Raw genomic sequence first — 25764 nt, forward strand, 5'->3', positions numbered from 1 at the left:
GGCCGGAGGCGGCGGCGCGGCGCGGGTAGCGCGCAGGGGCCGGGCTCGGCGGGGGGCGTGCGAGGCAGAGCGAGGCGACGGCTGCGGCCACACTGCCGGCACCATGTCGGGCACCCGCGCGTCCAACGACCGCACCGGCCACACCGGCGCCGGAGGCGGGCTGAAGCGGGCGCGCAGCGAGCCGGGCGGTAACAAAGTGACGGTGGTGCTGGGGGCGCAGTGGGGGGACGAAGGCAAGGGGAAGGTGGTGGACCTGCTGGCCACCGAGTCGGACATCGTGTGCCGCTGCCAGGTGGGTGGCTCTGCCCGCCGCTCCTCCGTGCGCTCCTCGCCCTCCGCTCCCCGCTGCTTTCCCCGTTCTCTCCTCTGCACGTTCCCCCGCGCCGCCCCGCTTCCCGCTGTTTTGCTTCCTCGCCCGCTCCCGTTCCCCTGCCCGCTCTTTACCCCCTCCCGTCCCCTCTCCCTCAGCCTGCGCGCTGGGCAGCGCCGTGCCCCTCTCTTTCCCCCCCTCCCCGCCCCCACCTCCCTCCCGGGCGGCGCATGAAAATGCCACTCGGAAAGAAAAAGCCCGGCTCTATAAATAAAAACAGCTGACCCTTCGCGATAAGCGACACAAGATCCCCCGGCGCCGGGAGCTGCCCGCGGGAGTGTCGGGTGGCGGTCGCGCTGCCCCCTCACGGCGCTGCCCCCGGCCCGGCGCTGGGGACCCGGGTTCGCGGCGCCTGTCGGTCCGTTCCTCTCAGCGCTGGGAAGCGCCGTGTCATGGGGCCGGTATTCCCGCCCCGCTGTTATCCTGAAAATAGCGTTGTTTAACCGGTTCGGAGAGCGGCTGCGTAGCGCAAGTCCGTGAGGGCTTTAGTGAGTCTTGTTATGTGTATGCGTAATCATAGAATCGTTAAGGTTGGAAAGACCACTGAGGTCGTCTAGTCCAGCCATCAGCCCTCGTCTGTTACCGCTCTGCGCTGTGTCAGTCAGTGCCACATCTGCCCTTTTCTTGAAATCTCCAGGGACAGTGACTCCACCCCCTCCCCCCGGGCAGCCTGTGCCAATGCGTTACCAGTCTTCCTGAGAAGTTTTCCCTAATATCCAACCTGAACCTCCCCTGGCGGAATTTAAGCCCATTACCTCGTGTCCTGTTGCTGTTACCTTGCAGCTGAGGCTGCCTTGCTACAAACTCCTTTCAGGTTATTGTGGAGAATGATAGTATTTCCCCCTGAGCTTCCTCCAGACTGAATAACCCCAGGTCCCACAGTTGCTCCCCGTAAGACTTGAGTTCCAGACCTTTTACAGCTTCATTGCCCTTCTTTGCACGTGCTCCATAATGCAAGGAATCTTAAAAGCTAAATCTAGTCACTTAATACAAACTCAGTTAGACACTAAGGCAGTCGCTAATAATTGCAATAACTTTTTAAAGGAATGCTTTCAAGTATTAATCACGAACTGTGGGTGCTGCCCCATACTTGGAGGTTCTCAAGGCCAGGTTGGATGGGGCCCTGGGCAGCCTGATCTGGTATGGGGCAACCAGCCCGCAACAGGGATTTGGAAGTGCGTGGGCTCTGAGGTCCCTTCTAAGCCGTCTTGTGGTTCTGGCATATTGGATCAATAGAGCTGCTAATGCTCATAACTGTCACGCTAAAGATTTTAGTAAATTGTGTGACTACATTTATAAATCAGCATCTTAGTTCAGTTCAGTTGCTATGTAGCATGAAACTTATTGTTTCAGAATTACTGCTAGTGAGAAATTACAGATGTCCTTGAGATCATCATCTCAGATTTGAGGATGTTTCTCCAATTAAGCATATTGTATAAATAAATACTGCCATGGGAGTTAAGCGTTTTAAAGATGGAGGAAGTATTTTCAGTGGGAACGTCCTGAATCACCTTGAGATGTTTCCTTGTGAAATTTAGCTGATGAATATGTATTAGAAGGACTGTAGTAGTAGGATGTAGTCTTCTACATCTTTTTTTTTCTTTTTTTTTTCTGTTCTGTTTTCTTTTTAACTTGTTGCTGAGAATCTAAGCACAGGTCCCATAACTGCTTTGGGAAGGAAACAGTTTAGAAGCTAGAGTTGAGGAGAAGCATTTTCCGTAGGCCGGTCACGTATTTAGCGTTATTACTGCAAGAAGTCATACAGGTTCCCTCTGGACAGTCTTCACTGTGATGCCCTGAGGTTGCTTTCAAGACAGATTCTCTGTCCATCCGGAGAGCTGATGGATGCACAAGCATGGCCTCAGGTGCAGCTGCAGAACAGCTGGGAGGATGCAGGACTCAGTATGTGTGTGCCGGAAGGGTTAGTGTGCTAGCAGCAGGCTGAGTGGCTTAGTATGCTGCAGGGCACGTCTAGATCTGCTTTCTGTTGCATGCTGATGAGACCTGGGTGGGTGGATGGATGGAAGGCAAGTGGATCCAGGAGGCTTCTGGACTCTTCTTGGAACAGTGTTTGCTGACACAAGTGTACACACATGTATGAGATATAACAGAACTGGCTTCAGGATTAGAGCTTGAGGGCAAATATGAAACACTTGAAGAGAAAATATGAGTAATTATTTACTTTAGAGTAGCAAAAATTATACAACTCCTATGATATTTATTTGTGGTTTTTTATACATCTGACAACATAGAAGTTTTTTTTTAAATGTGCTGTTTTAGTAATATTTGATGCCTTCAAAGTTGGTCATGCAAGTAGATAACCGTCTACTCTGACCCTTAAGATGTATTAAGGATATGCGTGTATCTGAGCATTTGAACAGCACCAATTAGTATTCTCCCAGTGGGGTAATGGTAAGTGATTAACTTGTAGGAGTAACCAATTTGAGAGAGATTTATTAGTGGCTTATACTGACATGACAACACCTCAGCATTTGGACCAGAATCTTGCTATTTCCCATCCCTCCTGGAAACTGGAGGCTTTCAATAGATTGCTTAAATTAGACATGGTGAAGACTTCAGAAGTTTCTTCAGGAAATGTTTGTGTTTTAGAATTGGATGATTCACTGGGTTATTTCCTGATGTTCCCGTCTGCTCCATGTTTTGAGACACTGATTTAAACAGTGTGTTTTAGTCCTCAGTGAAATGAAAGTGGCAAGATTGAAAAGCTAATAACTGAAGGAGGGATCTTTGTCTTTTAAAACAAATGTCTCGACTGTGTAATTCTTCATTACATACTATCTGATCTAACACTTTAAAAAAGCTTTTTTTCCTTCCTGAATAGAATTTAGGTTCAGGGCCAAATGGGAGTTGAAAGATCTTACTCAGAATAGTATTTCCCTAACAGTTCTACTAAAGGAAGTATAATTTTCATTAAACTTTTCTCGAATATTTTTAGCTTGTTGCTTTAATGAAGAAAATATTTTGTAGCTGGATTGTCGTGCAGGAAATGACGTGTTTCCTGGGACACTGGAGAAAAGGCAGGTTAGGTGTATGGGAATAGGGAGTCAGTCCTTCACAGACACAAGTGAAACTTGAAATTGTGTTAAATAAAGAAAATTCCACATTAAAACCTCAGTGTCTTTAGTTGTTCTGAGTTTTCAGAACTGGATTTTACTTGAATGGAAGATTCTCAATTTGATCATGTTGATTCAGCTCAGTGCTTAGACTGCCTACAATCCAAATGAACAGATTTTGGTGCACAGCCTACTTCATTTTTAACGTGCCTTTATATAGTGATTTCCCAGAGTGATGGAAGTTGGAAAGGAACCCCTTGGGTTTGTACAGTCCAACCTCCCTTGCTCCAGCAGAGCCAGCTGGAGCACCTTGCCCAGGGTCACATCAAGGCAGGCTTTCTCTACCTCCAGAGAAGACGACTCCATCGCCTCTCTGGGCAGCCTGTTCTGGTGCTCTGTTACCCTCACAGTGAGGAAGTTTTTTTCTCACGCTGATGAAACTTCCTGTGCTCAGGTTTAGGCACGCTGCCAGATCACTACAGAAAACAGTGTGACCCCATCCTGTTGATACCTTCTGTTAAGGTTTTTGTACATACTGATAAGATCCCCTCTCAGTCTTCTCCAGGCTGGGCAGGCCCAGATTTCTTCAGTGACAGCTCTCAGCCCAGCCACGCTATGACGGAAGCTTTTCATGTGTGGCTGCCTCCAAGGCTAGAGCTTGTGGACAGATTTTCTATGTTTTTTTTTTTTTTTTGGTTGGGTAATTTCACAGAGCTGGTTTAGAACGTGACCAGCATACAGTTGACTGTCACAGCTGCAGAGCTACAGATCCAGAGGCATCACTCAAATTAGTTCCCCAAAAAATCCTGCATTGAACTACTCTGATAAGGTCACAGTTAACTGAAGGCAGCTGGTCAGCCATGCAGTTGTAGCTGTTTCCTTAAGGATGCTGAAATTGTGCAAGGAATATTTGTAATAATAACTTTTCACTGAACGTATTTACTGCATGGGACTGTGTGGGTATGAATGGAAAAGGAAATAGCATGCATTGTCATAAAAAGGCATGCAATGTATTATGTCTTTGCCAATAACAATAAAAGCTCATGAGACACTTTCATTTTTATAACAAAGGTGTGTGCCAAGAATGTCTGAGTTCCCTCTGTAGTGGAGAGTAAACAGTTTTGCCTTTTGTGGTGAAGTCTTTATGTGCAATAAATAGTCTTACAGCAGAACATCTAAAAGCATTGGGGCAAAGCACTCTGTAAACAATTCTGTAAAAAAAACTTGAAGGGGAAGAAAGAGAATGCAGTTTTCCAGAAGCTCAGTGTGGAAGATACAAAAAATACCACTCGTAAATAGAGACCCCATGATAATAATCATAATCTGTAGTGGGTTTGATCTCAGTTAATGAAGAGATAAGCAAAACAGTGGCAGCACAAATGCACTTTTCCTTCACTTCAACTGAAAGCAGTAACAGTGAATCAGCAGCACAGAGTAATCCAAGTGTTTTTAAGGTTTTTCAAACAGTCATTTGGCACCTGGTGTGTTCCAGTGCTGCCTATGCCCAGGCTGGCTGTGTCAGACCTGTGACTTCTGCAGCTTCTGGAAGCAATTTCCTTGGCGCTCTCTTTGGAACAGGCATTAAAGAAGATACACCTAATTGTAAAAATGTCATTGCCATAAGAAGAGCTGTTAGTATTGTGCTGAACTTCTCATATTATTATGTGCTTCTAAGCCACTTCTAAGCTTCTAAGTCACTTCTTAAAACATTTCATGTGTCCAACTGAGTATGCTTTTACAATAAATATCTTCAATATTAGAAGAGGATCATCGATCTTTTGAGACAGAGGTAACGAAAAGTATAATTGATACTTCTACTAAAGAAGAGCAGAGGCAATTGAAATGTGGATAGAAACCTCTTCTGTTAAGGTCACTTGTGGCCGAGCAGTTTGCAGCTAACCACATCTTTGTGTAGCAAGGAGAGCAAGTGACTGGTTTTCTCAGTGCGATACATGTGAAATAATGTTGAGAAGGGCTAAACCAGTAAGGAAAGCCTTAGAAACTTTTGAGGTTGAGATCATTACAAAATCAAAGAAGAATGTAAGAAGGGGTGAAAGGATGTATCCAAACAACATCTGTTGCCTATTTGTAAGTTTCCTTATTTCTTTGTTCTAGTGTTCTGGTGATGAATGTAAATACCAGGCGTGCTAGAAATGGCACTTTGAGGAACACAAAGGAATATACTGTGGGCAAATGGTCAAATAATGAAAACCAAACATTACAGAAATGCCAGGCAATGACTTTTTTTTCAGTGGTTTATGTTTGTGACAGGAATGCTTCCTCTCTTTCTCTGTTGAGCTGCTGACAGAGGGCAAAACAGCCACGTGCCCTGACTGTCCCCATTGATCCTGGGCTGCTGGAATGGTTTGCATCAGGGTTTAAATTAGGTCAGCTTTATGTGATGAATACGTGCTGTTGCAGTGCTTGTTGTCTGCTGTTTTTCTGTGTTTGTGTGCTTGTGTTGTGTTACTCTCTTTTTGGTGAGATGTAACCGTGATATTTAGCATAACTTCTTCATAGAGGATAAAGCAGCATACAGAGACTTTAATCTCTTGATCATTCAGTGCTTAATGATCATCAGCAAAGAAATTGACCTTGGAGTCTTGAGTGTGACTGCAGAACTATTGTTTTTTATTTTGCTAATGTTTGTGAAGGTTGACAGTCCCATTTACAAGCACGCATCCATTTATAGTAAAGAAGTTCACCCTTTAAAGCTTGAAATTCTTTTGTAGCAAACTGTCATCTGTAAGTCACTTAATCCAAATTCTGCATTTCATTTTACTTACAGTTGATTACCTGCTTCACCATATCATTTTAGGATTTAGAACAACGTGATGACACAGCTATTTTAAACTAGCCGCTCCTCTGGGTAGCAGCGAGATCATCTTAGGACCACCAGGATTATAAATACTGATGAGAAGGTCAGGTTTAATGTTTCCCAATCTCCATAAGAAAGCTAGCTTAATTTCCAATCCCTTCATAAAACCTGATAAATTTATTATCCTCTACAAGCATTGAAGAAAGCAGCTGAAAATTAAGATGAAATGACATCTGTTCTGTTTCATTCCTTTTGTAAGTCACTAGCTGTCGCTAACTTGTTTACAGATATAAGCAAAGTTATGTTCATATTCTTGGATCGTGTTGCTTCCCATGGGGACATGACTACATGTCTTCACAAGAGAGACTGAAGATTAGCAGACATGTCTAGATTGTTTGTGTTCCTTCATTTTAGGATTCTGCTAACAGGAGCTGGAATACTTTTTCCACTAATGTTTTCAATCAATGTACCTTGAGTTAATCGTTTTCCTTACAGGTTCTGCTGGAGTCCAGTTTGTTTTGCTGTAGTGGTGGTCTGTCATAGTAGTTTTGGTTTGTTTATATGGCTTTTGTGGTTTGACAACAATTTCATTTCAGTTAGAAAATACATTAAGGTTAAGCATATCTAGTTTCTCTACACTGACTGTTCTTCCAAGCAGAGTTGAGTTAGACTCTGGGTCTGGAAAACTGGGTTTTCCAGTTGAATTTTTCAGATACTTAGGAAGACCAAGTTCTCTTCAGAAGTTGGGGGGAATTTTCATTAGTAATAAAGGAAAAATACAACATGACTGCTGCAAAATAGGATATGAGCTTCAGCTTCAGATATTTATGTTAGAAATATTTCATATATTTCTTCAAAAGGTCAAAAGTTTTGTTCAGAGCTGCCAAGGGTGTTTCTGTCTGTTATCATACTAATGCTCTCATTCAGGCTTTAGAAGGTCTGCTTCCAAGGGAATTCAGGAGTTTCTCAAGATCACTGCTGTAATTGGGAGGGTGCAATTTTGTGCATTTCTTCAATTTTAGGAGTCATCAAGAAGGGTCACAGGGCTGCTCTGCACAGCCTAGTTGTTACTTGACACTTTTTTTTTGACGTCTTAGGGAAGAGGAGCAATGCAGCTGTGGTTTGGCTGATGATTCTCAGTGTTCTTGCAAGGGAATACTTGCAACTCCAGGTCCTTGACACCACCGTAGTTTTAAAAACAGAATCCTTGCTCTGTAGATCTAGTGTGAGCATACTTCCGATCATTCTCTAACCCAGCTCTTATTAATAATTGCATTTTGGTTTTTGTTTTTGGTTGTTTTTTTGTTTTTTTTTTCCCCAAGGAAAAAGTTAAAATCCGCTTCTTGGAACCGAGTTTCCAAGAGATTATCAAGGTTGTACAGGCAGGTCTTAGTTTAAAAACAAACAAACAAAAAAAAAAAAAAAAAAGAAAGCCTTTTATTGTCAGCTTCATTGTATGAAGAGAAGTGTTTGGCCTCCAGCTGCAGCTGTATGGCAGCAAATGTATCTCAATGGCAGATGGAATTAGTAGAGCTGGGACACTTACAGAGAGTGGTAGCCAGGAATCTCATCTACTTCCAGATGCAGACATCACAGACTCTTGGTTTAGAGTAGGCATTCCAATTCATGGATTAAAAATTCATAGATTAGAATGCCACAAGAGATCATTTTGTAATGCTGCCCAACTACCAAGAACACGGTATCCCAAAAGCAATTGCACCACTGCCAAAAGGAAAGGTAATGCAGTTTCTCTGCTTCTACCTGCTATTCCCATTTATATGCACAAGGATCACATTAGCCATAGTAGCCAGTGGACTGAAACTGTTTCCAGGCACTTCCACCTGGTTTCTAGCATAGATGTCTCCCATCCAAGACTTCTCTTGCACACTGGCCACCTGGCAAGAGCAGGCAGAAATGCATTTGAGCATCAGGACATGTTCCATCCCTATTCAACCGTATTGTGAATCTGGGTGCAAGCAAAGAGTTCCTGCTGCAGGTACTAAGCAGCCTCATAACTGCATGACTGTTCCGAATGGAAATTGTTTCCATCTTGGGATATTTCAGCATTCCAGAAGTGAGGAGCCTTGAAATGGCTGAGCACTTTGGAAGGTGAATTTAGTTCTTAATTTTTTTTGTAAGTTCTTCTAAAAATGACAAAGACTGTGTGTTCTCTTCTGCCAGTTTGTTCATAATAATTATTATTGTACCTTAAAGATATTATTTGACCTGGTGCAGGGAACCTGCCATGGCAGGGGGGTTGGACTCGATGATCTCTGGAGGTCCCTTCCAACCCCTACAGTTCTGTGATTCTGTGATTTGTATCAGCATGTGATTGTTAGCACTGGTAGGACATAACAGCTTCTTGATCTGTTGTATTGATGAAGTGATTTTGTTCACTATAGGGTAGTAATCAAAGTATGTCACTTCTATAGAAGCATACAATCACAAGTAGGTTGGCAATAAAAAGCTTGGAAAGGTATTGTTTGAATAAAACAATGTAGTGGGAAAAAATATATATATATTTATTTGTTAACTTAAGTTCCTTTGGCTCCTTCTACTATTGGGACATTATGTACCTTCCTACTTTGATTATTAGAAGTCTGCCTAGTATGGTTCCTGGTGCTCTTGAAAGAAGTGTTACGGTTCTTTCCTTATCTTACATCAAAGTTTGTTTCCAGCTGGGAATGACAGTTTAAACCTTCTGAATTTTAGAAGAAAAGAGGTAGAACTTGAAATAGCACGAGGTAACAAAGCATTCCTTAGTAAAATGCAGTAAAATGATGCATATTTTATGCTGTTTATTAACAGCATAAGCCTCAACTTAGAGAGTTTTCAAAGGTAATAAAAATGGATTTGTTAAGCATGAAAGCAGGTGCTTTCATAAGACTAAATACTAATTTTCCACTGCAGGCTACAAATGACTTCAGTGAAAGTTATTTTCTTTCGGTACTTGCCTTGTATGTGGAGGCCTTTAACACCTACCAAGTTCTGTTAAAAATGAGTGTTTACCAACTCTGAAATACAGTAGGCATGAGAACTTCAGCTATGGCCATGCAGACAGTGTTGTTGGTCCTAGGCAGTGCTTGCAAAGGAAGGGTTTTTGAGCAGTGTCTCGAAAAGAGCTTCTTAAATGGTATTTAAGCCTTTTTATGACTGCTGTCATTGTTTGGCATGCTGAACACTTTGTAGTTCTCAAATCCCACTTCATTGCTGGTGTTGTTTGCTGTAATTGAAGGAAGTTTGAAGTGGATGCTAATGTTGCAGATGTTGCTGCCATCCCAGCTGCAGTCATAACTTTTTGAAGCTTCAGCAGCTCTCTATGTGGCTCCCTCTTGGGAACAGAACTTTCCACACTAGGGTAGTTGAATGGGAACGCTCATGCTTCCCACATTTTGGAAATTAATGCAAAGTTATTTCTGGCCATACCATTACTCACAGTGCAGATGATGTTAAAGTAGCACTGGTGATTAACCTCTAAAAAGTTGTCGCCTTAATATTCCCATCTCTAGAGAAAGTTTTTCAGAATCATGGCAGAAAGCAGGTATGACCTGAAAAGGTGCTAACTGTGAAAGGCGTATAAAATTCCTATGGGATTTTTGGGCAGTACAGTGATTCAGAGCAGGGATTCTGTGAGCTGAATCTGGATATTAAATGGAAGCTCAGTGCACAGAGCTGTTTGTACCGTGCTCGGTAGTTCTCTGGACTTTCAAACATGTTCATGTTCCAATGAAGCCTGAGTAAGCATTCAAGCTCCCATTCATTAATAAAAAAGGGGGGAAAAAAGCTCATATAGGCCCTAGATAGACTCTCGGAACTTTAGTAACATTAGAAAGGGAGTAGGTGTTTTTAGTATCTGAGCTATTAGACTACCAGCTTGTCAGAATACCTGTGAAACTCAAGGTGAGAAATGTGTCTAATTTACTAAGACAAAATATAACAATTAGAAAGTGTTTCATCAGACTAGTTATGTTTTGCATGTTTAATCCTAGATATTGGGCAATTCAATGTTCTGCCTCCACTTCACTTGACTTTGTAGAAATGTATTAAGTTCAGCTGTAAAAAATATACTCAAGATACTCCTTTTAGGAAATGCAGACCAGCGTGAGCAGCATGCAAAAACAGTTCAAGAGCAGTCAATTCTAGCTTTAGATCAGGAACGTGCTGTTTTTGAAGGTATGCTGTAGAATTCTTCTTCTATATTATCTACTCAGGGTGTTAAAAGTGGCTTCAAAGATTTTGGCAATGATAGGATGCATCACATCTGCTGATATTTCTGTGCATCAGCAGGTTTTGTATATACATGCTCTCACAGCTGATTGGTAAAGGAGTTAAAATTAATGTCCCTTCTTAAGCATTTGCTAAAGAAAGACAGCATTTGTTTGGGCATCATTTGTTTAGGAAATTCTTGATAATTGTAGCAATACTAGACCTTTAATTAAGTCTTTGTTGTTTAATTCAGATTGATGGATGCTCTTGACTTACCTCTTCCCAAGTCTGAGTTGTCTCATTGCCCTCCTTTGCAGCCTTTTGGGAAAAATCTGTTTCTTGAGAAAATACAAACTCTGCTCTCAGGTCTGGCAGATGATCGTCTAACTCAGGAATTGCAGCAGACTCTGTTGAGAGGTGGTGGTGTGAAGTGGGATGATCATCCTTTGACCAGGACACTGTGTGAAGCTGCAAAGATGACGTGTTCCTAACTTAACAGCAGCATCTGCTTTGTGGGTGGGAAAGGAGTTCTTCCATTCAAGGCCAGGTTGGATGAGGCCCTGGGCAGCCTGGTCCAGTATTAAATGGGGAGGTTGATGGCCCTGCATGTGGCAGAGGGGTTGGAGATTGATGATCCTTGAGATCCCTTCCAACATTCTGTGATTCTGTGAAAAGGAAATATTGGAGTTGTAGCCTTAACCCCATAGAACTGGCTGAGCACAGGTTGTGCCCCAAAATTGTAGATTTGCATTGATTTGTCTGAGTCAGGACCCTGTGGGTATGTGTTAAATTCAGTTTTCTTCCCAGAAAGTTCCAGGGTTTTTATCCTGCTTTCAGTTACATTCACTCTTGCTGTGACCCACTTCTGCCTTGACTCCATCCATGGTGTAATTTTACTTTCCAAACCTACACAGTGCTGCTAAAATCTCATAGTAGTCCTGTTTGAGCCATTTTGCACAATACCACAGTAGTTCAAGTCACCGTAAGGTGGAGAAAATTATGACCATTCATGCAAATAAAAAAAAAAAAGATTATAATATCACATTATTTGCTGAGATTTTAGAGTGAAGATATAGGGCAGTTAACCCTTTGTTTCTTTCTGTTTCAGGGTGGGAACAACGCAGGTCATACTGTGGTTGTCGATGGGAAAGAATATGATTTCCACCTGTTCCCTAGTGGCATTATTAATCCAAAGGCAATTTCTTTTATCGGTAAGACCAAGTTGGATCTTGTTTTAACAAGCAGTGCTACTCGGCAGGTAGCTGCAACCATAGCTCATAGTAACAAGCAAAGAAAAACACGGGTGACTGTTCATAGAACTTGGTTTAGCTTCAGCGGTTTGACTTCTTGTTTACATTATAAACTCAAACTGCTTAAGCTGATGCTGTATTTCACCGTAATGATATGCGATGCAAATAACATCATAAAAAGCTTACTTACTGGGCATTAAACTCATATTTAAGTGATAGGCAAGTTGAAACCTTACACTTGTCCAAAATTATAGTTCTTTCTGAAAGAAAAACTGCATGCAATATGTGAAGAAATGAGTGCATTCTAGGGAGTCACAGATCTGTAGTTTCAGTTTTGCTGTATTTGATAATTTCTGAATGCATGTTTGAAATATATGAAACTTATTGGTTTTCACTAAATATGGTGTATTATCTTGCTTTCCAACTTATTCTCTTATCAAACAGTAAAGAGTATAACTGAGTTATCCTAAATTTAGGCAGAGAGAGACTGTTGCAGATATTTCCGATGTTCCCAAGAAGGAAGCAGCAGCTGTTTCCAGCCCACTAAATCATTAATCCACATCTCATCAGTAATGTTCTGTACTGCTTGTGGATTTTGAACTGTAGCTCAATAGCAGGGAGAAGGCATTGCTAATGCATTACAGTGCTAGTTTCAGCTGAGTTTAAGATAAATTTGTGAATGCTGAAGAAAATGTAAATGTCACACAGACTTGTCATATTGTAAGGCAATAGACTCCTTTGAGCTTTCATCCGAGAACAATTGAGACTAAATTCCTGGTGCAAAGTCCACCACAAACAAAGGAAAGAATCTGCTTAACTCAGCTGACTTTGCAGCAGGCCATATGCTCACATCTGCAATAAGCAAGTAGTTTTGTCTGATTGTAGCAGACTTACAGCTGCTTATCCAAAATGGAAATTTATCCCAAAAAATCTCAAGATCACATAGTGAGAAATGTGAGAAACCTTGTCTTCCTTTTTAAATAAAATTTCAGACAGCAAGTGTTTATGTGCTTCACATCCTGAGAATGAGTATTTTATTACTTGCTTTAAAACAAACTGTTTATCTTCCCGAAGGTAATGGAGTGGTTATACATTTACCAGGCCTGTTTGAAGAAGCTGAAAAGAATGAAAAGAAAGGTTTGTATCATTTCTTTATGCTAGCAGCCAGTATGAAGGGATTTGTAAGCCTTGTAAGCCTCAGTGCAGTAACCTTCTGAATTTTGAGTAATGGAAGGGACAGTATTAAAAATGCTGAATTGTGATGTAGTCTTAAGACAGATTTTTCAAAAGCAATTTTTCATGGGATCTCATGGATTTTTATGCCTTCTGAAACTGTATAGGCTAGAAAATGAAATCCATACGAAAGTGAGAAAGGTGGTGGTGAGAAGCATGTTGAGAAAACATATAAGAAAGAAGAGAAACTCAAATCTCAGTGTGACCAATCAGAGCAGCTGGAATCCTCCTTTTTTAAACTACATTTTTATTTTTTTGAACAGGTTTAAAAGACTGGGAGAAAAGACTGATCATATCAGATAGAGCACATATAGGTAAGTGATATTTGAAGGGTGGAGAAGACTCAAATCAATGCTTACCTTATGGTGCTGAACTACATTATCACTCCACAATGCAATCATGTATTTGATCTAATATTTCTTTTCTGTGTTGTGTACCTGCAACAGGATTTGTATCTGCTAAAGAATGATGCTTTACATGTTTTCATGGTGTTAAAGCAGTACTAGCTCTGTTTTCACACATGAGATTCTTATGCTAATAACAAACACGCTTAGTTTTAAAACTACACGTGTCCATGACATGAAGAATGCTTTTCTCCTTTGGTCTGTCATTATGTCTTTGGTTTTCCATTGCAGTGTTTGACTTTCACCAGGCAGTAGATGGGCTCCAAGAAGTGCAACGTCAAGCCCAAGAGGGAAAAAAGTAAGTCTTTAGCACTTTCATTTCAATAATAATTATGCAAATTTGAAAAACTAGCATAATGTTGGAAAACAGAAGTGCAGTGTATCTGTAAAGAGCCTTGCTGATTTGACTGTTCTATGACTTTGTTCTGCTTCTATTTATTTTAGTGTGTACAAATTATGCTAAATTGGGAGATTACTGAGGATGTGAATTCTTTGTAATTCTGTTTTCCAGTTCTCTGCAACACATAAGGGCACTCTGAAATTCCTCACAAATCCTTAAATCTTCTTTATGTTGAAGTGATGCTTCCATTCTTCCTACATATCAGACTAGTAATGATTTTTTGACTTGAGTTGGAAGTGTTGACAGGATTAGGTTACATGCTGATCATTGTTTATTGTATATTCAGTTAAACTTCGTGGGAATAATAGTCTCTATTTTAATTTTAATAGTACACAGTAACATGGTATATAGTTATTCATACTTCATGATTCTGTTCATGATTCTCCATTTTTATCCTTTTACCCAAGGTAAATGCTCCAGTAGGAGTTCTTTAGCTGTCGTTTTATTCAGACAGACTCAGCTACTGGTTTCAAAGCCATAGGAGACCAGTTTGATACCTCACCAAACTGGTTGTTTACAACCATGGGCAGTGCTTCAGCTATGAAAATGGGAAAAATACATTTGTTTTCTTTTGTTTTCAATAAGTATGACAAGATAGTAGAGTAACCATAATTTCCATATAAAGTATGTACATACACATGTACTCCTACTCAGCTTGTTTCAGTCAGATCCAAGGCTTAATATTTTACTGCATACTATGAATATTACCAATATTATGCAAGTCCACTGAAGCATGAAATTAGCTGTACACTTACTATATGGAACATTAAAGCTTATTTATATAAAGCTTATTGTCTCAGAGCAACTTCTCAGCATGCAGCATAGCAGAGAGCTGTAACAAACTACTTAGCATGAGAGATGTTTTTGCATGTGTTAATAGACATCTGGGGGGTTCTTTTCAATTAGTATTGGCACGACGAAGAAAGGGATTGGACCAACGTACTCTTCCAAAGCTGCACGAACAGGTCTTCGAATTTGTGACCTCCTTTCTGACTTTGATGAATTTTCTTCAAGGTACAACTAGTTTCATTTCTAAATATTATTTTAAAGAGTGATGTATTTTGGCTGGCAGGTTTATTTTTAAGGAGATGTTTTTCAAAACGTGTCTGGTCTGAATTTTGTATATAAATTATCCAGGAGAAGAAAACTGGAAAGAATGCATGTGTATTTCCTTTATTTTTGTGTCATTTGAAATCTAGATATATACAATAGGAGTGTGCCAGTTGAGATATTAAAGTTCTGTGTATTTTCTTTACATAGCTGTCAGTTTATGTAGTATCTAATATAATCTCACCTCTTGCCAAAGGTTCTGTTAGCAGTAACTCAGAGTGTTCTTTATAGATATGATTTAAATATTTTACAGATTTAAAAATCTGGCACAACAATACAAGTCAATGTTTCCAACATTGGAAATAGATATCGAGGGACAACTGAAAAAGCTAAAGGTAAGGAAGTACTCTGATTTGCAATTGAATATTCTTCTTATGAGCATTAAATGCATTCTGTAATTGATACAATTGTTTTTCTCATAAAAAAAAATTACTTTGCTGTGTTAAAGCAGTCAAGAGACTTCAGAGTGAGTCAGTTAATAGTCTCATTCCAGCCAGACCTAGGCTGCTTCAATTCTTAGTGAGGAAATGCTTGTGGAAGCTGTGTTTCAAGATCCAGGTTTCATTCATAAAAGACATTTTTCTAATAAATTCCAAAGATCCCCTGGTAAAATATTTTTGAATAGGGAAGAAAAGATGACCCAGAAAAAACTCAAACGTTTCCCAAGTTTTGCCTGGTACTTGTTCACCCTACTTTTAAAGATATCTTCTTAGTGTTCATGAGAAGTGTTTTAGTTTGTTTTCTTTCATTTGTTTTCCCTCTGGAGCTTGCATTGTTTCTAAGTCTTAGTCTCATCTATACGTTCCTCAGCGTGTCTACATGTAGGCCATCAACAAAATGAGGTAGGTGTGCACCATCTCTGTGAATAGAAATGCTGCAGAAATTACAGCATTCCAATGTCCTAACAAGTTGTGCACACTTATTTGCAGTTCAATATATTAATTTGTTTGTACTGGAATATGAGCTAATTGTGTCTTTTTCAGATAAAATGCAGCTAGGGAAGCTGGTGCACTAGGGTTTATCTGTATGTTTTGTTCTTCAAAAGTGATCAACATTCTTCTTCATGTATTCAGCTATTGTTTGGGAAGACTGATGTTTACACTCACGTTTGCAGGGTTATGCTGAAAAAATAAGACCCATGGTTCGAGATGGTGTGTATTTTATGTATGAAGCTCTTCATGGATCCCCAAAGAAGATTCTTGTTGAAGGAGCCAATGCAGCATTACTTGATATTGACTTCGGTATGTTGGACTGTAAACTTGAGTGAAGTCTCTAGAAACTCATTTTATTTTGATTTGTATTTATAATTGCTGTGCAAAGAATGGGGAAATAATAACTAATAATAAGCTAAAATTTATTCCTATGGGGCTGAAATTTCAGTCCTAGATATTCTTTTATTACTCTTGAATGTTTCTGCACCTTGCCACACAGACCAGGCAGCCATTGTGGTGCTGCTGAGAGTATTTCCTCTGCAGTGGAGAGAGGATTAAACCAATGCAGATAACTTATAAGCTTAACTTCTTCAGTTGATCTCTGCTCTGCTCTATTACCAAAAGTCTAATTAAACCACTTAACTCTCCATGAAGATGAAACAAAGAACGAAAGAGATGCTGCAATTCAGAGTCACAGTGTAGCCCTCATGAGTAATCTATGAAGGTTTCGAAAATGTTCAGCAGATACTCAGAGCTGCTTGTGTGAGGCACTGGAAATGTCACACTGTGACCTTTATGTGAGACTGTGGATGCTGCGGAAATACTTTATGTGATACATAGGACAATGAAAAAAGCTTTACACAACGACAGTATCCTTTAATAGATCAAGTGCCTGATGGAAGTAATACTGAGATGCTTTTAAATTTCTCCCCTGTGAGCAATCCTCAGTGAAAGTTACAAAGGATGAATGCAGGAAAACTTGCACATTGGAACAGGTCATGCATACTTGATAAAGCAGGGCATTTTCTTATTTGGCTATGTGAAATTGTTGATCAGTAACAGTATGCTTATACAAAATGCTGAAATAAATTGGGTGCTTGAGCAGAAAGAGCCGTTCATTTGATGGGAGTGGGAGTTATCTCTGGAGCTTTAGAAATCTGAATGTGTATCGTTAACTATAGGAGGAAGCAATTTGGGAAAGAACAACTGAATTTGTTCTTCTAAAGGCAAAAAGGGGGCAAGCAGTAAAGAGAACTTACCCTCTTCAGCTGCTGCTTCAGTTCAGCTTTAAAGCCAAACATACAGAGGAAAACTTCCTTTCAACTAATAAAGAAAGTCATTCTTTGTTTTTTGTCATTGCTGAAACAGAGCTGTGCTGTTTTGTTTTTCTGACAGGCACGTACCCTTTTGTGACTTCATCAAACTGCACTGTAGGTGGTGTATGCACTGGACTTGGTGTTCCTCCCCAGCACGTTGGTGATGTGTATGGTGTTGTGAAGGCATATACTACTCGGGTGGGAATCGGAGCCTTCCCCACTGAGCAGATTAACGTAGGTTTAATATTACAAAATGCAGTTTACATGGCTGCCAGGAAATAAGTTCAAGGGATAAGGGCATACTACAAATAAATAAGCACTGTAACAGAACTAGGGTGTTGCACTCATGAAGACAGAGGAGTTACGTGATAAATTTCAGTCATTTTTCTTCAGAGGAAAGAAACACAGGTGTGGTGCAGTTAGGTTACCATGACGGTTCTGCTGTAATGAATGATGTCAAAAACGGATTTCATCATTTTTTGTGATGTAGGGGAAAGAATGTGCTGTATAGAAGCTGTTGGCATATCTCAAGAAGTTTAAATTACAAGAAACAACTCACATGCTAATTGTAATAGCAGCTAATAGGCTGCTATTGGCAGCTTATGTTCCATATGATTCATTAAAAAATGTTGGTGCGTGCATCAGCTAGTCTGCACAAATTGATCAGAAAAAGAGGGGGGAGAGCTTTCAGTTCTTTTGAAACTGTTTTCTGGTTTCTTGATAATGAAAATATTGTACAATAAGTTTGGTGTATCGATTACAAGCTGTGCACACAGCATTCTCCAGGTCAGTGATTTGAATTTGATTTAAAGCTGTATTCCCTAATGGCTGCAAATGGATTGGTGATATCCTCTAGTTTTATGGATCACAAGTGTAAAGCTTTAGCTTCACTTTTTTCAACCAGAAAAACCCATAAACGTTGCCAGTATCAAAGTGAACAGTTGGAAACCTCATACTGTAGTAGGACCTAGGAGCCCTGAGAATGGACATTTGTTATCCTATGCATCACACAAGCATTGGTCTGCTCCAAATGTACAGTAGATGCCAAAAAACCAAATGAAGAAGTTAAAAGCAAACTCTTAGAAGAAAAAATAGACAAATTTAATTTAAAATTTAAGCATTTTGCCAGTGCTGGTGATTGAGAGAAGAGAATCTTATGCATGAGCGGCTTTACTCTCCAACTAAGTCACATTTGAAGTATTCTTTCTGTCTTATTTTAGGAAATTGGAGATCTTTTACAGTCCCGTGGCCACGAATGGGGAGTAACTACAGGCAGAAAGAGGCGCTGTGGCTGGTTAGATCTTGTCATTTTGAAATATGCTCATATGATCAACGGATTCACTGCGTAAGCATCACAGATTTTGCGCTACATTTGGAAGTGATTATTTTGTGCTTCGCAGAATAAATATGTAGGTAACATTAATATAAGTCAGTAAAGTGTTACAGTTAAAGCAATTAATTCACAATGGGCAACTGAAAATTGTATACAGTAATTGACAGTGGGCAACTAAAAGTGGTCTTCATGCTGATAATAAACTTACCTTCTTAGACTTCCAGTGATTTTACACCATCATAAAAGTGATTTTTTTCTTCATAAATGTTTTCCCTTTGGTTTACATCAGACGACCAGTGTAGTTTGGATCAATGTATCAGTTTTCACACCGATCAGTTGTTTTGATGTTCTTGATCCAGTGCTTTCCAGCTGTCTTAGCTAGAAGCCAGTGGTTTGGGGCTTTAACTGGCTTTAGTGGATCAGACCTGGATGAGCATTTCTGCACATACGACTTCTATAAGTGGAATAAGTAGGGTCACACAAAGTGTACAGCAACTTGCACAGCTCAGACAGGTTCATTTATCTAGAAAAATAGATCCCTATATTGTACTATAAATACTGCTTTTAACTGTTTGAGCTTTTATTTTAATTGGGAGTGAATGACATGTTTGATTAATAAGTTGTTTCATAATTGAGAACGTACTTCAAATCAACATTTTAAAGGAACTAGTCAAGACTGTAAAGCCATTAGGCTAGTTTTTCTAATGCTGTAACACTGGTAACTGTAAATAAGCCAGTAATTTAAAATTACAGTCCATATTTTCAGAAAACTGCAAAAGTTTCATAACAATTGTGTTCATGTGAGGCATAGATTTTGCATTCAGGTGTACTCTTTCAATTCAGGCACATTATACATGTGTATAGACACATCACTGTGGGCATTTTGATATCTTAGAAACCAAGACTTAACTGGTATTGTTTATGCCAGTAGTGCTAGAATGGAACAATAACCAGAATGATCTCTGTTCATTAATTTATCAGAAGGGTTTTTAAAATACTTTATTGGCTTGGTTTTATATTTTGCTTTCTCTTAAAACAGCTCTTGTTAATGTGGAAATATTTGTTAGGAAGGCATTACATTTCCTTCCATTTCAGTTGTGTACAGTTGCTACATTTCTGTCAACAAAACTATGTAATCTCTGGTAACTTTGACAGTTAAAACATGGGGGAGATATAAACTAAAAAAAAGCTGAAGAACTGGCTTCTTTCCCAAAAGGTGGTCTCATGAAATCGTTGCATTCATCATACACTTACTGAGCACATACAGCATGGACTATATGTGCACATACCTGACCAAATCATGAACTTACAAGTCAAGGTCTGGCATATTGCATCTAAAGAATTTGACTAGTTTTAAAATACAGTTTAATTCTGATTAGTGATTGCTTTTTTTTTCTTGAGGTTCCATTTTTGTTTTTCATTGTGTTAATTCAAAAGATGGAAAAGATTCAATAAACTGATGACACTGATAGCTCAGCAAGTGTGCTGAATGTCAGACTGAGATCTTCCCTGCTGTATTGTATAAATGAGATTATTTGTGTGAAAGCTGTTTTAAATGGTAAATAAAGTTGTCTTGTGGTTGTTGTAAATAAGGAGGAATAAGAGAATTGTTAGTGGTGATGTGAAGTGGCATGCCAACATACACACTCAAACTAAATGCAGTAAGTTTTGCTTTGTGTTGTCAGTTTGCATTTTAATGCACTGAACTGAACGCTGTGCACCTGTATGAGCAGCCAAGCATTTGGAAATGTGTCCTAGTAACTCAGTCACATATTCATCCCAGAGGCATGAATTCAATTAACAGTGTTCATAGTTGAATACATTTGTGTATTTCTGCTACTGAATTGCTTGAGTTGGATTTTTGAATAGAGAACTAGTGGAAAAAAACCTAGCATAAAAGGTGAAAGAGACTGAAGAGGAAAATGATAAAGATCAATCATGTATGACTCTGACCAGTGTTCTTCTGTGCAGCTTGGCGTTAACAAAGCTGGATATTCTTGATGTCCTTGATGAGATTAAAATTGGTGTTGCTTACAAATTGGGTGGAAAAAGAATTCCGTATTTTCCAGGTATGTTATTCAGTGTATATTTTCATTTTTTGCATGTGTTGGGGAAGACTCTCTTTTTGTTTTTTTTTTAAATTAGGCTTAATTTCTTTTTTACTGGACCTTGTGTAGGAGTTATATGCACACCTGAACCCAAAAATGGAACTACTGTAAATTTCAAATCATTTCATTTCTAAAAAATATTGATGTAGTTCTCTGGCAACATAAAGTACATTCAAAGGTTTTGACAAGGAAACTGAATTACTGGATCCTTGAAACAAAGTTATCTTCCTAAATAACGTAAATTAATCTAAATTAAGAATGAACTAATTATCCCATCAGTAGACATACTGTGGCTTTTGACTTTTTTTTTTCTTCTTTCATCAGATTTTTAACAAAAATTCTTGGTCAGGAACCATAGGTGTGCTCTTTTAAGGTGGACCAGCTAAATTCAACTGTGATTTAAAAATTGTTCTCCCACAGCTAATCAGGAGATACTACAGAAGGTGGAAGTAGAGTATGAAACGATGCCTGGGTGGAAGACTGACACAACTGGTGCGCGAAAATGGGAGGACCTTCCACCCAAGGCCCAGAATTACATTCGATGTGTGGAAAACCATGTTGGAGTGCCAGGTAAATATTAGGCAGATGCAGCTGTGACAATGCGACAGTACACAGAAGAAGTTATGTAGAAGTGCTCACTTCTTTGGGCAGGGTTTGGCCCTATTTGGGCAGGAGATGATGGAACATCTGTGGTTGGGTTGGTGACAGTAAGCAACATTTTGCCAAGAAGCTGCAAAAAGTGGTATGCTGCACCATGCCTCCCCTACCTAATCTCTTCTTTTCACTTCCTTCAGTGCATCTCTGGATACATGGCTATTGAAACCAATTCTTTCACTTAGGAAACTGAGAATCTTAGCATGATCAATCTCTGAAGGTTAATCAGTCTGCTTTTCTTCGAATGAATTGCTGGAGATCTCGAGATGCCAGGGGTTAGGCATGAGTTCTAGAAGGAAATTTCTGCCACAGCAAACTTGAGAAGCTATTGTTTTCCATAAAGCTCATCAAAGGTCACATCTAAGGGTGTAAGCTGTGTGCAGTTGTGGCAATACCAGTGTTTTTCATAGATTAGGAAGTATCTTATAGGAAAGCCTGAAGCTCAGTGCATGATCATGGACACAGATGTGAGTGATGGGGTATGTAAGCAAAGCTCCCCTTGTTTTATTTCTCTGGCTATCAGTGTGAAGGCATGCAGCCTTGATGGAACCAATGGCTCAAGGAGGCACACCTCATGATTTCTATAGTATCCATGCAGTAAAAAGTGAAACAGTTGTGATGTAATATTTAGGGTGGCTGCTCCTACTGGATAGTGTTCTTAATTGCAGCCTTGTATTTAACGGCATTATAGTGTGTGCGCATCGTTGTTGCCTGATCTGCTTCACAATCTGACAGAGCTCTTGCTTTTTGTAGGGGTTTATCTATTCATCCTATTACTGAAGTTAATGAGAATTAAACCTACAATAAAAGTGCTTGACCTTCTGTTAGGTATTCTATTGGCAGTGCTTTTTGTTTATGATATAGTTTTGTGCTTTCGAACTTCAGTATATTGTGCTATGGTGTGGTAATACAGCAGGAGTAAAGTGATTTTGGATAGCAAAACTTCCTAGCAGTGCATTTCAGCACATAGTTGGCTAATTTATACTGAAGCATAATTTAACTGCAATTTACTAATTTTTCTAATAATTTTTTTCTTCCCTAGTCAAATGGGTCGGAGTTGGAAAATCAAGAGAGTCAATGATCCAGCTGTTCTAAGAAAGGAAGAAGTTCAGTGATCTGAAGCACAATTCAGTGTTTGCTTGTTCCTTACTGTTTCCTCTTTAAATGGAGATACTATTTAAAACCAACATGTTCTTCTAGGAATTGAATAGAAACAAAATACTATCCTGTATTGTAACATTTTATTTATCTTATGTGTCTCGGTAATTACAGTGTAAAACCTGTTCGGTGGCCATCATCAGAAAGAAAAAATCAAAATCCATATATTTTTTTAAATTTGAAACATTACTATTTGAAAGTATTTTACGTCAGAATATAGTTATTTCTTGATGAAACTGGTATTAAGTTTTTTCCAGTAATTACTGGGTGACTTTAGAGTTAAGAAGATTGAATTTTTTTCTTCCACTTCAAGTGTTAAAGTGTCTATGTCTTTGGGTTGGCAGCAATAAGACAATATACAGTGTTCTTGGAGTGGTAGGATTATGCAGATTTTCAGTTTGTAAAACACGGTAAAGTTAGGTATTTTTGACTGTGCAAAGCAAACACAATTATCTATAATTTTGATATAACTATTTTTTATAGCCCACTGAAATGAATGGAGAGAAGCTAAAATATTTTTTTTAACACAGAGCTTATTCTAGTAACTGAAATAACATCTGCAGAGGGGCCAAACTGGAGAAAGTTGTCTAATAACTCTTTTAAATATCCCATGTACAAACAGGCAATCCTTGAAGAGACTGTCAGGTATGCAGTCTTTATTTTAGGCAGTAGGGAAGGAGTGAATGACGGTGGAAGGAAGAGAGTCCTTGGGGTACAGAACACATAAGGAGGGTGCAGCCAAAACAACATACAGTGGTTTAGTGAAACTGAGACGTTTCTTCCTGCTCATGCAGTGATTGTGATTTCCAGAGTTTTACTGTAACTGTCTTTTGAGGAACTTGGGACTTGCAGCTCTGTGTGGCACACTTGCTTCTACAGCTCCCATGTTTCCAAGAATAAATCAATGCATGACTTAACGATGACTGCTGTGGTATTTACACCCCTCGCACATTTTGACCTTCCTCAGCAAAATGTAATACCTAATTATAGAAAGGGATGACATGTGGCAGCCAGGGTTGTGACATGTAGAAGCTGTGGAGAGGTTCCCAGAACCTTCAAGAAAACACTTGGATTTCTTTGTGGGTCTTCTAATTTTTAGTAGTTAAGCAGCAGGATCTCTCAAAACAGGCCTAGAGGAAGAATATACCAGAAGCCAACTTATTCCATAACTGAAATCTTCAGAATAGATGTTTCTTTTCTACATATGTCTCAGAGAAATATAACAATATTTTTATATCATTCCCAGAGGCTGTGGAAAAATGGCATCACAACTTCAGTAGTGCCATTGTGCAAAGTGTGAAAATACCCCATTTCTGAGATAATAACTCAAAGGATACGAAAGGATAACATTCTTTGCATTGGAGAATTCATGGCCCAAAGCTGTGAATCCTGAATTCAGGCAGAACTCCTCTGTTGGTCTTTGGCAAGTCATTTAATTTCCCTGTTATTGTTTTGCAGTTCATAAAATGTCACATGGTAAAACTTCCTCACCTGTTTTACAGTGTTGTGGGGAGCTCTGTGGCTCAAATCTGCAGTCCTCGTTCTAACATAGATGAGGAGTTGAAATGAAAAAGATTTCTGACCTTATTTAATGTTCACAAAGCACTTCTGGAAGGTGCTTGGTAAGTGCTAATTAGTACAAGCACTGTGAAATGTACCTCGTTTATATGAGGTAATTTAAGTGTAAAGGTTTCTGGAGATATAGCAATAGTTCCATTTTCACGTAGCTTCACCATGTGACATTTGCCTACTAGATTAACCTGACGTATTCCTTTTCTTGGTCCCATCTTCATGGGTGTATTTGTGTTAGGGATGGCCACTGTATTTAAGCTTTAGTTAATTTATAGACCAAGTCCACAATGACTGCAAGCCACACTGTATACTGAATAACTGGATTAAATGATCAACTCTGAATGATGTATGTGGTGTATTAAAAATGAGGATTTATAGCTTAATTTTCACAGGATTACCGTCTCTTGTTCACCTAATCTTTTTCCACTAATTTTCCACTAAGTATTTTTTTTCCATTAAGTGTCTATTAGATCCACATTGCTTGTATTTGCTTTCAAGGATTCATTGAAAACCCAGTAATGTTGTCAATAGACTTGATACTGTAGACAATAAAGTAATACTGTGCATTTCATTTCACAGTATGGATTTTCTAAAATGAAATCTACTCCTATTAAATTTCACTTGTGTTGTCGTTGAGTTAAATGTGAATGGATTCAGGTTTTTATCAAAAAGCTATTTAATCTATTGAGTGATGTAATGGTTGGTAAGAACATTTAAATGTAAATTTGCATTCAGTTTGGCTGTTTCCATTATTTTATGGATTGTTTTGTTTGAAAATTGATTTTATTAACAGTCACTGTGATAAATTTGGTCTCTTCTTCCTTCCCAGCCAAGTTCAATAATAATAAGTGAAATTGGTTGATGCGTCATCCCCTATGATGTCCTGATGGAAGGATAAGGGTAAATGTCTGCCAAAGCAACATAATTTATTGTAAAAACTATAGTATAATTTTTAAAAGGTAGCAATTACTGATTCACTCATGCACATTAATGTGTTTGACATAGGTACTCACACTTCTCCTTCATAACATGGCCTTCATAGTCAGATGTGTGCGACTTAATACATGCAGTATAGGATTTTGAAGCTTTTGTAATTTTTAATTTGACTGTATATGGTCTTACAGTTCTGGCATGATGCACTTTATGAAAGGAAAGAAAACCAAGCATTTCCATAGTAATGTGCAATCTATGCTCACATCTTTCCCTCTATGCAGATATTTCAAGTGAATTTTGGATCCACACCTGTTATTTTGTCCTGAAAAACACATTAAAATGAATTTAAAGTAACAGTGCTTGCTTCTTGTTTCTTTCTCTTTTTCTTAGCAAAATGCACGTCATAGAAATACCTTTCTTAATGTTACATGGATTTGAAAAACTGACTGTCAGTATTACTGAAAGAATTGATATTTTCTTTCAGTCTCTGAGAAAAAGGTTCTTAGTGTTTGGACGTTTTAATGTACTCTGTAAACTTTATCAGACTCCTGTTTTTGCATAACAGATGATTTGGAATAACTAAAGTAATTTCCACATTGCTCTTCAACAGCACTGTACTAGAAAAGAATGATAAACCCTGACTCAGATAGCATTATTATCGCCTTCACAACATGGAAGAGCTTCAGACAAGTCCTCTTTCTCTCATCCATTTTAGAAAAGAACAGCAGGCAAGCGGCCTGACCAGTAAGCAAGAGCATGTTATTACACAGTTTACAGCAGTATCAAGGAGTTGTATGAGAACTGTACTGCCTATTGACTAAGTTTCTTCATTTCTTTTGCATCAGTTATATATAAACTCATGTAGAATGATCTTTCATTGGTAGCTGAAGTGT

At 39.1% G+C, this 25764-nt stretch overlaps 1 protein-coding gene across 1 annotated transcript; it reads left to right on the forward strand.

Annotated features, from left to right (window-relative positions):
- Positions 1-25225, forward strand: ADSS1 (adenylosuccinate synthase 1). The gene is made up of 13 exons (XM_031592904.2): positions 1-292; positions 11577-11679; positions 12793-12855; positions 13215-13265; positions 13587-13653; positions 14662-14769; positions 15119-15200; positions 15980-16106; positions 17193-17347; positions 18334-18458; positions 20418-20515; positions 20975-21124; positions 22251-25225. The coding sequence occupies exons 1-13, from the start codon at positions 104-106 to the stop codon at positions 22301-22303; spliced, it is 1371 nt and encodes a 456-aa protein (XP_031448764.1). The 5' UTR covers positions 1-103; the 3' UTR covers positions 22304-25225.
- The last annotated feature ends 539 nt before the right edge of the window (positions 25226-25764 follow it).

The sequence above is a fragment of the Phasianus colchicus genome, chromosome 5 (assembly GCF_987193195.1).
Source record: "Phasianus colchicus chromosome 5, bPhaCol1.hap1.1, whole genome shotgun sequence".
Taxonomy (NCBI): Eukaryota; Metazoa; Chordata; class Aves; order Galliformes; family Phasianidae; genus Phasianus; species Phasianus colchicus.